Source organism: Neoarius graeffei, chromosome 25 (assembly GCF_027579695.1).
Source record: "Neoarius graeffei isolate fNeoGra1 chromosome 25, fNeoGra1.pri, whole genome shotgun sequence".
In the NCBI taxonomy this organism is placed as follows: domain Eukaryota; kingdom Metazoa; phylum Chordata; class Actinopteri; order Siluriformes; family Ariidae; genus Neoarius; species Neoarius graeffei.
Window position 1 is genome coordinate 36,320,009 of NC_083593.1, and position 14,840 is coordinate 36,334,848.

The following is a 14,840-nucleotide window of genomic DNA, read 5'->3' on the forward strand; positions in this document are numbered from 1 at the left end:
TTCAAGCCCAGTGGCCGGCGAGGGCCTTTCTGTGCGGAGTTTGCATGTTCTTCCCGTGTCCGCGTGGGTTTCCTCCAGGTGCTCCGGTTTCCCCCACAGTCCAAAGACATGCAGGTTAGGTTAACTGGTGACTCTAAATTGACCGTAGGTGTGAATGTGAGTGTGAATGGCTGTCTGTGTCTATGTGTCAGCCCTGTGATGACCTGGCGACTTGTCCAGGGTGTACCCCGCCTTTCGCCCGTAGTCAGCTGGGATAGGCTCCAGCTTGCCCGCAACCCTGCACAGGATAAGCGGCTACAGATAATGGATGGATGGATGGATAATAATAATAATAATCTTTATTGAGCATGCCAACATCACAGAGTGATTTACAGAAGGGTCCTTAAAAAGAAAAAAACTTAAAAACTATAATAGTGATGCAAAATAAAATATGAAAAACACATTAGTAGAGTGGTTTACATCAACCCAGGAGATAAAGTGTAACTATGAATAAAAGTGAAAAAAAAAAAACAGGTCTGACCAATCAAGTCAGCAGATTAGAGAGCACTGAAAAAAAAATTCTACAACTGAAGTACAGTAAGCTAAAAAGGATTAACTTAGATTTCAAGGGTTAATGAAAATCATTCCACTAAAAATAATAATATATTTATGAGATAAAATAAGTTTTGGGTTTTTTTTTTTTAGAGAGAGAGAGAGATTATTTCAGCAAAACATGCTAGAAAACTACTTTACAGAGGCCTTTTTAAAACTTTCTTAATGATGTCACTTCCCTCAAGGACTTATTTAACTTGTTCCAGTCGTCTACAGCAACATTTGTACATGTCCACAAGCCCCAGTTTCTATTGGCTGTTGTATTTCGAATATTGCTGTTAAATCTTGTTTTATAGTTGTGATAAGCCTTATTGAAATGAATGACTGAAAGGACAAATAATCATGTCACTAACGATATGACCACACTTGATCATGAGGCAATTCTGAGATAGAAAACAAATATAAACTGAAATCACATTCAAATTCTACATTAAACTGTGACATAATCAATATAATAACACGAGACACACCACAAACCAAGTTATCAGCAAATAAGAAGAATCAAAAGGAGAGTCAGTTAATGATTTTGGTAAGAGTTTATTTTCATCCCTCTATAAGACAAATACAGGTGTAATTGTATGAACCATGTGTCTGAATCCCAGCTATTCAGCTTCATAAGCAATACACTATTGAAAACCTATAACCTCCTTTTTACAATCTCATTATTCCTGTCTTGTTCTAACAGTATTTAGGTCTAAATATCTCCGAATCGAATCGAATCGAGAGTTTCTACTGTTTCTTTCTTATTTGTGCATTGGTGATAAAGCATCCTCAAGGTTATTCACAAAGAAGTGAAGCAGATCCTCACAGTGAACTCATCTTAACTGACAGTATCATTTGCATTGAAAACATCTATCAAGTCCCATTGCACTACTCAGTGCTTTTAAGTTTCTCGTACACATTCATATGTGGCTTTGTGCATGCAAAACAGTGGCAGTCGTAATCAAAGTCACTGGCAGTTCAACTCATTCCTTAAGTGCTCTTAGTTTCTCATTGGCTCATTCACAGTGGTGAGACAACACAAAAGTGCAAAGGAACATCATTTGGCAGGCTGATGGGTAAAAAGACTAAAAGCGCTAAAAAAGGAGAACGACTCCAGTGCAATTAGGCCAAATTCTGGACGAATGTGACAGACATTTTTATCACCATATGGATGATTAAGGAGACGCCTCTGAAAAGTAGCCTTTCTTCATCATTTGCTCTTAACGATTAATTTTCTCAAGGCAAATTAGTGATTATGGCTCCTGCGGCTACGGCTTCAAATGGAAAGGCTGACAAAGCGAATAAGGGCTGACCGGTTATTAAAATGGAACCGATCTAAATTCAATTTCTTGTGCTAATGAGGCAGTATATGCTGACTGTAGCCTACGATCACTTCTTAAACTACTGTTGTTTTAATTACATACAAGAATCCAATTGTCTTTAAGGTTCACACTGGGCTACAAACTCAGCCACAGGTGCTGTCTAGAGTACTTGCCTATGTCAAAATGAGAATAATCGAATAAGTGGTCCTTTATGAAGCCATAAGCACTGCACAAACACATCCTAATTGCTAAGTCTGACTAAACTAAGCTGCATTGATAACAGTGCATACCTTAAGGCTTACTTTTATTGGCAAAAGCATTCACCTATGTAGTATTTATGAAGTGCTTATAAAGGGTCTTCAAAAGGACATATCATCTAAAGATGTCTACTTGGCAGTATACAACAGTGCAGATACCAATGGTGTCGGTGAGAAGAGGAAACGAGTGCTGGGTGTTTGCAGGAAGTTGAAGGAGCAGCACTTGGGTTACCCTGTACGAGTGTCACCAGGCTTACAGCGGCACAGAGGGGCACACGCCAGTCCGAAACTGCCTCTGGCAGCACTCACAATCCCTGACTGCTCCTTTCAGAAAACACCGTGTGTGTGTGTGTGTGTGTGTGTGTGAGAGACTCAACGTTTTTTATTTTTGTCAAGCTTGACATTTTACTAACCATGCACCTATTTTTTTTTTTTTTACTTTATATTGTGTCACATTTAGTCTCCTTACCAAAGTGTGTGTATATAGTATTTTTAGACATGTGTAATATACATCACATGATGTCTGCATGTAAATCATTATTTACTTTAAGGTTGTCTATGATTCATTTCACAAGGTGTTTTGTGTGTGTGTGTGTGTGTGTGTGTGTGTGAGTGAGAGAGAGAGAGTGCGCACGCCTTCCTTATGCTAGTGTGTAATCAAACTGGCCCTTCTCAAGGCCATCGAGGCCATCAGCCCAGGTGGAGGTGGGCATGCTGCGGTAGGGGTCCAGCAGGATACGGAAGCAGCGCACAATCAGCATGCAGAGGAAGACGAAGAGGAAGATGACAAAGGCGAAGGTGGTCTTCTGCTCGAGTGTCATGGCTGTGCCGGGCATGGGACCACCTGCCTGCACTGACGATGTGAACGACTCGGCCTCCATCAGCCACGAGAAGTGCAGAGGGTCGTCCCACAGTAGCCCCTCACCACGCATCCTCACGGCACGCAAACGTCCCGGCTCCTCCACATGGACCTCATCTATACACACACACAGAATAAGACACAAAAATCTTTTCACTTCTTTTTGCTGATGCTATGGTTTATAAAGTGGCTTATTATTAAAGTTGGTTTTCCAACTGTGGGAAGAACACACACTTTTAATCTAAGTAAAGTGCTTTTTGGTGCAGCAATATAGGCTCATCCTTCAGGAACACTCAAGTCTCATTTATTCATCATTCATTGATTCATCTTCAGTAAAGACTTTATCCTGGGCAGTAGCTCTAGAGCCTATCTTGAGGACACTTGCCATGAAGAAGAAGTACATACAGTAAATAGGTAGTTTTTAGAACTCAGAGGAAACCCATGCAAACACAAGGAGAACATGATAAACTTCACACAGACAGGATCGAACAAGGAACGCTGGAGCTGTGAGATGGCCAATATGGATTTTGATCAATTATGTCAGAATATATTACATCACATTACATTTAAGGATTTATTAAATGAGGAGGATCCAAGAGAAAAAAGGTCAGATTCGTTGGAGACAGCAAACCAGGAAGCAGAGTTGGTTAGTAAGGATGAGGTGGGGGCAGCCATGAAAAGAATGAAGACTGGGAAAGCAGTCGGACCAGATGGTATCCCGGTTGAGGCTTGGAGATGTTTGGGTGAGACGGCTGTGGAGTTCCTAACGAGATTGTTTAATAAGATCCTAGAGAATGAGAAAATGCCAAATGAATGGAGAGTGTGCTAGTCCCAATATACAAGAATAAGGGAGATGTACAGAGCTGCAGTAATTACAGAGGAATAAAATTGATGAGCCACACCATGAAGTTATAGGAAAGGGTATTGGAGGCGAGATTGAGAAGAGAGGTAGCAATCTGTGAACAGCAGTACGGGTTTATGCCAAGTAAGAGCACGTCGGATGCAATTTTTCCTTTAAGAATGTTAATGGAGAAGTACAGGGAAGGCCAGAGAAAGCTACATTGTGTGTTTGTAGACCTGGAGAAGGCATACGATAGAGTGCCGAGAGATGAGTTATGGTATTGTATGAGAAAGAGTGGAGTGAATGAGAAGTATATTAGAGCGGTGCAAGACATGTATGAGAACAGTGAAACAGCAGTGAGGTGTGCAGTTGGAATGACTGAATGGTTCAAGGTGAAGGTGGGACTCCATCAAGGATCTGCTCTGAATTCTTTCTTGTTTGCCATAGTGATGGATAGCTTGACGGACGAAGTGAGGCAAGAGTCACCATGGAACATGATGTTTGCAGATGATATTGTGATATGTGGTGAAAGTAGAAAGGAGGTTGAGTTGGGTTTGGAGAGATGGAGGTATGCATTGGAACGAAGAGGAATGAAGGTGAGCAGTAGCAAAACAGAATATATGTGCATCAGTGAGAATGGGGATGAGAGTGTAGTGAAGATGCAAGGAGTAGACAAAGAAAGTTGGTGAATTCAAGTACCTGGGGTCAACTGTGCAGGAAAATGGGGGCTGCAATCGTGAGGTGAGAAAGAGAGTGCAGGCAGGCTGGAGCAGTTGGAAAAGGATTTCGGGAGTCATTTGTGATAGGAAAGTCCCAGTGAAAGTGAAAGGTAAGATGTATAAGACAGTAGTGAGGCCAGCTGTGATGTATGGATTGGAGACCGTATCCTTAACGAAGAGACAGGACGCAAAGTTGGAGGTGGCGGAGTTGAGGATGTTAAGGTTTGCGATGGGAGTGACGAGGTTGGACAGGATAAGGAACGAGCACATCAGAGGGACAGCACATGTGGAGAGCTTGGGAATTAAGCTAAGAGAGATGAGACTGAGATGGTATGGGCACATCCTGAGAAGAGATGCAGAGCATGTTGGAAGGAGAATGTTGAGGATGGAGCTGCCAGGCACACGAAAACGAGGAAGGCCAAAGAGGAGATACATGGATGTGGTGAGGGAGGACATGAAAGTGGCAGGTGTGGTAGAGAAGGATGCGGAAGACAGGGAGCAATGGAGACGAAAGATCCGCTGTGGCGACCCCTAATCAGGAGCAGCCAAAAGAAGAAGATATTACATTACCGTCATTCAGCAGATGCTCTTATCCAGAGCAACGTACAACATACCCAGAGCAGCCTGGAGGTTAGGTGCCTTGCTCAAGGGCACTTCAGCCATTCTTGCTGGTTCAGGGAATCAAACCAGCAACCTTTTGGTCTCAAAGCTGCTTCTCTAACCATTAGGCCATAGATTCCCCAATACACATACAACTCGACTTTCTAACACACACCAGTACTTCAAGAAACAAATTACTAAACATTTACTATGCCTTCTTGTCCCTGTTAAAAAGCTATTTTTGTGTGTAAAACTTTTTCTTTTATCTAATATGTTAGATATATATATATATATATATATATATATATATATATCTTTAAAATGCCTTCAAATATTGTGATATTTTATTGTTCATATCATTTCACACAGCCCAGATACTGACTATATTTTGTCCTTATTAACATTATTTGTAATGTAAGCAATATTTAAGGACACAGACATATCCTTTAACATGCCTCATGATGTTAGGTGTGTATAATAAGAGATGGGGGCTACTGTGATATTACAATTACTTGTAATTTAAAATATTACATTTCTGTTCCATATTTACAAAAAAAAAAAAACAGTCTTCCATACAGTGAAACACACACACAGTGCAGCATGGTGGTGGTAGCATTGTGTTCTGGGATGCTTTTTTTAATCAGCAGGGACCAGGAAACAAGATGAATGGAGCCAAATACAGGGCAATCCTCGAAGAAAACCTGTTTGGGTCTATAAGACAGAGCTTGAGTCATTGTTCCAAGAGGAATAGACAAAAACTTCAGGGTCCAAATGTGCAAAGCTGATAGAGACACACCCCAGAAGATTTACAACTGTAATTATAAGCCAAAGGTCCCGTCTCCCCCAAGTATTGAACTAGAGGGTGAATACTTATTCAAATAAAATATCTGGGATTTTTTTTTTGTCCAATTAAACTTTAAAAAATATTTTGCATGTACAAATGTTAGACGTCATGCAAATAAAATGGTAAAAGTCCCTCTTAAATTAATCTCAGTTCCATTTCAATACTTATGCGAGGAACGGATTGTAAAAAAATTAAAATGCAGTAGCGATAAAAAGACAAAAATAAAACCATGACAAAATTGATAACTTTGACCCTAAAAGGGGGTTAAATAATAATTTAAAAAAAGTATGATGTGTAAAATGACACCACAGCAGCATCTGTGATATGCACGGTGATAATTAACTCCCTCACCTTGGCTCGTCTAAATAGTGTCACAATTCCAGAGCTGGGAAATAAACAGACTCACGGTAGAGCGTCATGCAACTCTCAAAACTGGTCAGGAAATGGTACTGCATCTGTCAAGCTGAATCAAAATGAATCTGGGTACCCAATTTCAGGTTATCCCCTTGGCTAAAGCTGCGCTGAATTTTTTTTTTTTTTATGTTTAAAGAAGCCATTTGTGTGACAGTGTATCTGAATTCTCAAACAAATTTTTACCAACACAACACATAATGTATAGTTTTATCTGGTGCGGGTTGTTCAGTTTTAAATAAAAGCATCGGTCAGGTTGATGCTTGGTGTGATGTTTCAGTGCTTTTCCACACCTTGCAGTCCGTTTCGTGAGACATGGAGCAGACGGGGCCCTGCTGTCATCACAAAGCATGACAGCTGTACTGACACTCCATCGATTTAGCAGTTCAAGATACATGCACTGCCATGATTCAACCCTTCACTGCAGAATATGATAAAGACAGGAATTTGAGATTCATTCCACTGCAGTGAGCAAAGTCAGCTCTTTACTGATGCTCAAGAGCAATGGCGAACCGTTACTATTAGAGCTGGGACTTCAGCTCAGCCAAAACATAGCCAGAGACACCAAATAAGCAACAGGGCAAAGGATTTTGCAAGGGGTTAGCAGCAGGCTGCCAGGTCGCTCCGTTGTGTGTAGTTGTCGATGTTGATTTTAAAAGTAACAAAGTAAATTATACAGGGAAATGAATACTTAAGTTTGAGTGAAAAATACTGTAGTGAGTGTGCATGGAAGAAAAGTCTGGAGACAGAAATCTTAGTTTCTCGGCCGTTAGCCTGTGCTACTTGCTCTCGATAGCACTGGCTTGACCGCTTTATTAGCATTCGCTAACACTACTGATGAACGCTACACCGGCTGGAAGGTGACTTCACTGCTGCGCTGATTTGCAGTTAAGCTCGCGTTGGCCTTTGAGACGGCCTAGGGCAATACATTTTTGGTCTCTCCCTCTCATTAGAAATCAAAATCTGATTGGTTAATTCATCTGTCACTTCCTACCGGTACATAAACATACACTGCCATGGCCTTCCGTCCCAGCAATGAAGTCCTAACCAATGAGTGAGCCAGCTCTAAACTCTTCTCTGCCTAGCGACAACAAACAAACAAAAAAATCTCATTGGATAACTCGATTTTAATGTTTTCAGGACAGTAACCCTTTCATTTCTGAAGCAAAATTTGATAGAAAATGAGGCCAAATTATGTTGTCTAGGCTTTGTGTATTGTGCACAGTGCTAGAGATGCAAAAGAAGGCAAAATGATGCTTAAAAATACATGTCAGGGCTTTTTAAACCTGAACATTACATGAACAGTACATTGTGTCATGTTCAGTCTACATCTGTGATCAAGAATATGATCATTGGCATGGCAGTCACACGCTGTAACTGTGTTTCAGCAGCAGTTCATGACCGGAGAATTTAGTATGTGGCTGAAGGACATTAATAATGACATAGGCTCAAACAAAATTAAGTCAAGAGGCTATTACGTTTGATTTATGTGATAAGCTACTATCTAGTGAATTTTTAGACGAAGCCCATAATAGGCAGTCATCCAGAATCAGACTAGCAGCTTGTTTTGAGCAGGATTAGACATACCTTTGTTCAAATGTGTTCACAGTAATAACATTAAGCATGGTTTACAGGTTTCAGCAAAAGTTCAAGCCTCGCTACATCTCAAAAACCGCACATAAGACCTGAAACCTGCCCAGAACAATTGAGCACTGAAAAAGGGAGATATGTTTCTTCTTTTTCTCAGCCTTTGCATGGGGAAACAAGTATTTCTCATGTTTTTCTGATGTACGGACATTACCCACTCCATTTCCCTTTTCCCACTTCTAATCTTTGCAATATATCTCATTATCTCTAGCCGCTTTATCCTGTTCTACAGGGTCGCAGGCAAGCAGGAGCCCATCCCAGCTGACTACGGGCGAAAGGCGGGGTACACCCTGGACAAGTCGCCAGGTCATCACAGGGCTGACACATAGACACAGACAACCATTCACACTCACATTCACACCTACGGTCAATTTAGAGTCACCAGTTAACCTAACCTGCATGTCTTTGGACTGTGGGGGAAACCGGAGCACCCGGAGGAAACCCATGCGGACACGGGGAGAACATGCAAACTCCGCACAGAAAGGCCCTCGCCGGCCACGGGGTTTGAACCTGGACCTTCTTGCTGTGAGGCGACAGCGCTAACCACTACACCACCATGCCACCCCTTTGCAATATATCATACAGGAGAAATAGTTTTGTACATCATAAACACACTGTCTGCACTTAGACTTTTTTTTGGAGAAATGTATTAGCTTTAAGTTCAAGTTCAAAGTGTTTGTCATACGCACAGTAAGGACATATCCTCTTGCACAATGAAATTCTTAGTTTGCGGTCCACCATGAATGCCAATTACATCTCATCTCATCTCATTATCTCTAGCCGCTTTATCCTTCTACAAGGTCGCAGGCAAGCTGGAGCCTATCCCAGCTGACTACGGGCGAAAGGCGGGGTACACCCTGGACAAGTCGCCAGGTCATCACAGGGCTGACACAGACACAGACAACCATTCACACTCACATTCACACCTACGGTCAATTTAGAGTCACCAGTTAACCTAACCTGCATGTCTTTGGACTGTGGGGGAAACCGGAGCACCCGGAGGAAACCCACGCGGACACGGGGAGAACATGCAAACTCCGCACAGAAAGGCCCTCGCCGGCCACGGGGTTCGAACCTGGACCTTCTTGCTGTGAGGCGACAGCGCTAACCACTACACCACCATGCCACCCCTTTGCAATATATCATACAGGAGAAATAGTTTTGTACATCATAAACACACTGTCTGCACTTAGACTTTTTTTTTGTAGAAATGTATTAGCTTTAAGTTCAAGTTCAAAGTGTTTATTGTCATATGCACAGTAAGGACATGTCCTCTTGCACAATGAAATTCTTAGTTTGCTGTCCACCATGAATGCCAATTACATATACAAATAAATAAATAGGCGGAAGAAATAATACAAAGTAAAGACAATGTAGTGCAAAATAAAAGCCAAAAAAAACCCCCCAAAAAACAGTATAGTACAAAATAAAGGTAGTGCAAAATAGGCAGTATAATACAAAAATAAGGCAATGATCAGACATAGCAGCAAAAAAGGGCAGTAATGTGCAAATATGTGCAAACAAATGTAAACAGATGTAAACAGTCCAGGACAGTTTACAGGGAGGTAGTCCATGGTTATAGACTCCCGTCAGCTGTTCAGGAGTCTGATGGCGGTGGGAAAGAAAGAGTTCTTTAGTCTGATAGTCTTACATTTTACACTTCTGTACCTCCAGCCTGAGGGTAGAAGTGTGAACAGTCCGTGCTGGGGGTGGGTGGGGTCTTTGAGGATGAAGGCAGCTCTCCTGTGGACTCTGCGGTGGTAGATGCTCTGCAGAGAGGGCAGTGGAGTTTTGGTGATCCTCTCAGCAGTCTTCACCACCCTCTACAGGCGTTTGCAGTCCATAGCTGTAGTGCTGCCGTACCACACAGTGATGCAGTTGGTCAGGATGCTCTCAATCACGCAGCTGTAGAAGTTGCTGAGGATCTTGGGTGACATACCAATCTTCCTTAGCCTCCTCAGAAAGTACAGTCGCTGTTGAGCCTTCCTAACCAGCTGTGTGGTGTTTGGTGTCCATGTGAGGTCCTCACTGATGTGAACACCCAGGTATTTGAAGCTGCTCACCCTCTCCACCTCAAGCTTCTGGATGAACAGTGGCAGATGAGGTCTCCTCTCCTTCCTCATGTCCACTGTCATCTCCTTCATCTTGTCCATGTTGAGGGTGAGGTTATTGTCCTCACACCATGACACCAGACTTAATTTAGTTTATCATCTTCTTCTCCCTTGTCCAGCATTGTTGCCAGGTCGGGATCCATGTGGACCCTATTGATCCACATGTCATACCAAAAAGAGCATAGGTTTACGTCAGATGCCCTTCCTGCTGCAACCCTTCCCATTTCTGGACTTGGGAAACAACCGTTCACACACACATTCACACCTATGGACAATTCAGAATAGCCAGTTAACCTAACTGCATGTCTTTGGACTATGGAGGAAACCAGAGCACCTGGAGGGAACCCACGCAGACACGGGGAGAACATGCAAACTCCACACAGAAAGGCCCCGGTCAGCCACTGGGCTCAAACTCAGAACCTTCTTGCTGTGAGGTGACAGTGCTAACCACTGCATCACCGTGCCGCCCCATTAGCTGTAATTTGGTTATTTACCATAAAAGAAAAACTGAGTATTTTTTTAAAACTAGACCAGTTTGTCAACCCTGTCATTAACTGTTCTATCCAGTGCTCCTTACTCTATCATGGGGCAGCATGTGTCTTGCCCCAATGTGTCTTTCTTAACACTTGTTGCAGTTCTCATTTTTGACCGCTAATAATCATGAAAACTAAATGAGCTTGCCACCCCATGATTGCATCTAGAAAGGTAAGCATATCAACTAAATATATGCTTATATCTGTCAAAAATATTTTTCACTGGTTGCTCAAAATCAGCAATTTCAACAAAATTGAAAAGATATGAAGTTGTGAATGAGGACTTTATTATGCTTAATATTTGTTGAACCACTGATATAAACACCACTATAGCCAAGCCACCACTGTTGTGTTTTATGATGTAGTCACTGTCTTGGTTAAAAGAATCAAAGCAAACAAACCTACCAATAAATTTACTACAAAATAGAGGCTTTGCACCATCACGTGACCCCATAGGAACGGTAACTACGCCACCATGACAGGGGGCACGCTTGTAGTGCTTCATTCAGATTAGTTAGTTGTTATTGATCAGTATGGCAAGGTTTTGCTACATTTTGAACGAAACAAAGACATCAGATTTTTTAATTTACCAAAAGTAATTCATGATCAGGGGAAAACTAGAGAAATTTCTTAATGTAGAAGGGAAAAATGTAGAAAGGAAAAATCAGCTTCAGGTATTTCCCATAATAACTGGGTCCCAAGCATGTGCACAATGTGCTCCGAAGGATCCCCGAATGTAAATGCACTTTTTAAATCCTGGCGAAGGTGAGGCTGTGCAGAGCTGCTGTATTGAGGCTCAGTGTTCACTTCACTGTATAAGAATGAGCACCACGCTGCAGTTGTGAACTTTAATTTTTTTTAATTCTTACTTTCATGGAAATGAAGTGAGCATACCATAAGGTTTTTGACCTCTCCATTCGACACCGAGTCCCGCTGAATGTTTTTTCCCCTATTTTTCCCTTCTACATTTCGAAATTTCTCGATTTTTTCCCCCGATGATGAATTACTTTTGGTAAATTAAAAAAAAAAAACTGTTGTCTTTATTTCGTTCAAAATGATTTGCATATCCAAAAACGCAGCAAAACCTTCCCATACTGATCAATAACAACTAATTTGGCTGAATGAAGCACTATAAGCATGCCCCCTGTCATGGCGCCCTAGTTACCATTGCTATGGGGTCACATGACAGTGCAAAGCCTCTATTAAACTCTTCAACGCTGTTAACTGAAACAAAACATATATGTTTGTATTTTTCAATTACGACAGACATCTTTATCCAGAGCAACTTACAGTTACCTCATTTTACTACTGAGCAGGTGAGGGATAAGGGCCTTGCTCAAGGGCCCAGCAGTGACAGCTTGCCAGTGCTGGGATTTGAACTCACAACCTTCCAAAAAGAAGCCAGATGTCCTATTTACTGAGCTACTAATGTTATTTGTGCTTGTTTCATCTTTTCCAAGTCTCACAAATGATACACTATTAAAGCTGACATGCTGGCTGAGGTTCATTCTAAAACTAACGACTATATCCTCACTAAAATCTACTTCAACTCATGGAATTATCACATCATGATCATATATGGTTATATTTGACAAACTTCCTGTAGGAATTCATTCAGATCATTCACTTGTGTGCATACAGTATAATTTTGTGTTAAAACCCTGTTAGGCGAATGAGGACACAGGACACTCTTGATGGAGAAAGTGATGTTGACTTTTTCCCCCTTTTCTGAATGATTTTCAGCACTTCACTAAGCAAACTGCAATCAATACTAAAAAAAAAAAACCCTCATCGTCATGGGTCTGTTCATCACTCTGTCTGCTCTCCCAGCATCAGCTCTCTCTTGTGGGTCAGACACTCACTGCAGCAAACAACCTATAAATACACATCATTCTTAACCATAAACAGGTGTAACAATTCACTATATACCCACTCGTTCTCTGTAACGTCTTCTCTTATCCACAGCCTGTGCTTGGCCACACCCTTGCTGCTGGACCCTTCGAAGAATTTCTTGAAAGATTGCAAATTTGCATGTAAATCATATCTTGATTTGATAATGTAGGTAATCAAGAACTCCATTTTCCATGGCTGCATATATGACCTATGTTCATTTATTGTTTGAGGCTAGTCCTGAAAAGTCACACCACTGCAGTGTGTAGAGTTTCTCCGGATTTAAAAGTAGACAGTGTTTCAATTTCATAAAATCGGTGAAATTTAGTTCCCTCTGAAATTTGGTCATTGTGATACATGTTTATTTCTGTAATATACACTACCGTTCAAAAGTTTGGGGTCACCCAGACAATTTTGTGTTTTCCATGAAAAGTCACATTTTTATTTACCACCATAAGTTGTAAAATGAATAGAAAACATAGTCAAGACATTTTTCTGGCCATTTTGAGCATTTAATCGACCCCACAAATGTGATGCTCCAGAAACTCAATCTGCTCAAAGGAAGGTCAGTTTTATAGCTTCTCTAAAGAGCTCAACTGTTTTCAGCTGTGCTAACATGATTGTACAAGGGTTTTCTAATCATCCATTAGCCTTCTGAGGCAATGAGCAAACACATTGTACCATTAGAACACTGGAGTGAGAGTTGCTGGAAATGGGCCTCTATACACCTATGGAGATATTGCACCAAAAACCAGACATTTGCAGCTAGAATAGTCATTTACCACATTAGCAATGTATAGAGTGTATTTCTGATTAGTTTAAAGTGATCTTCATTGAAAAGAACAGTGCTTTTCTTTCAAAAATAAGGACATTTCAAAGTGACCCCAAACTTTTGAACGGTAGTGTGTGTGTATATATATATATATATATATATATATATATATATATATATATATATATAAATAAAACCCAGACCATTCTGTGGCTGGGAAGTTATTTAATTTGAGGGCATTCCCTAGCAAATAATGTGAATGAAATTGCTCGCATCACACAGTCAAGCAGACAGAGGAAGTCTGTATGTGCATGTGCAGGTTTACCTAGTAGCTGGCATCCAGTCTTGCATTACTGCCATCTACAGGTTTACCTTTGACCGTGCACTGACGGTTACATCATTTTGTCACTAAACGAACAGCTGATCACACTGAGGTGCTCGCTGATCACCGATATTTATTAGTTTGGTCCTGTGTTTCCTTTCCTTCGCAAGATAACGTCCTTTCTTCTCGCTTTCCGTTACTGTAGTCGGTCTTTCACGTTTAACTCACATCCTCCATTTTTCTCTCCTGTTTCAAATTTGTATCCCACAATGCCTTGCGTGAACGGGGGAAGCCCACCACCTGATGCATGACATAGTATCTTGTATTGCGTCATGGTGAAGCAGGAAAAAATAGCGGAGAATTTAGGGCCATGTGGCTCAAAATTCATTAATTATTCTATTTTTAAAAATCTAATAAAATTGGAAGTCTGTGACTCGAATTCAGTAGCTTTCAATCCACTAGACAAAAATAACTGGGTGTCAGGGAAAATTCTTTTTATGACCTACACTTGAAAAATCTGAAAGGCCGTCTACCTTTAGTTCCCCTTTATTCAAGTCATCAGCTTATTCCCAAGACATTCTGTTGTAATTTTGGGGTGTTAATGTTGTGTACATACTAAACTGTGCAGTGCTGCGGGACTCCAGGTCAGTAGTATGAGACACTTGATTTAGTGGAGATTAAATACAGATTGCGGTGTCTTGGCAGTGGCTAGTGCTTTTAAACTCATCAATATGTCACTGTCTATCAACTGAAGTCTAAAATCAAACTGCTTGTATGCGGAATGCCAGAGGTTTTTTTGCGATAATGACTGAGCGGGTACTTTAATGTGTGGTGGAGGTTAGCATGGATAACAAGGGCTATGAGCAAGTCTGAAGATTTCCTCATGAATTCTCTCAAAGCACAAATATTTTGAAACTGCACAATGTCCCAAGAGTTGTCTTTCTACAGACTGGTGTATTTTTTTTTCTTACATTCATAGCACTTTTCTGAGATACTATGTAAAGTTAGTTTATGTTAAACATCCAGTGAAATATCAGTCAAGGTTCTAGACATTTATGAACATGACTTTAAAATCATCTGGTTAGCTCATGTCAGCTAATATTATGAACATTTATATATAATGCTCAACAATCCTGTTA

The 14,840-nt window shown here is 41.0% G+C and overlaps 1 protein-coding gene across 1 annotated transcript in view; it reads right to left on the reverse strand.

The window, feature by feature from the left end:
- Positions 1 to 1,195: 1,195 nt before the first annotated feature.
- LOC132872992 (cortexin-3) overlaps positions 1,196 to 14,840 on the reverse strand; it is a 29,364-nt gene continuing 15,719 nt past the window's right edge. The window contains exon 2 of the mRNA XM_060908150.1: positions 1,196 to 3,128. Within this exon, the coding sequence (XP_060764133.1) occupies positions 2,794 to 3,128 (335 nt within the window). The 3' untranslated portion in view covers positions 1,196 to 2,793. The remainder of the gene's footprint in view (positions 3,129 to 14,840) is intronic.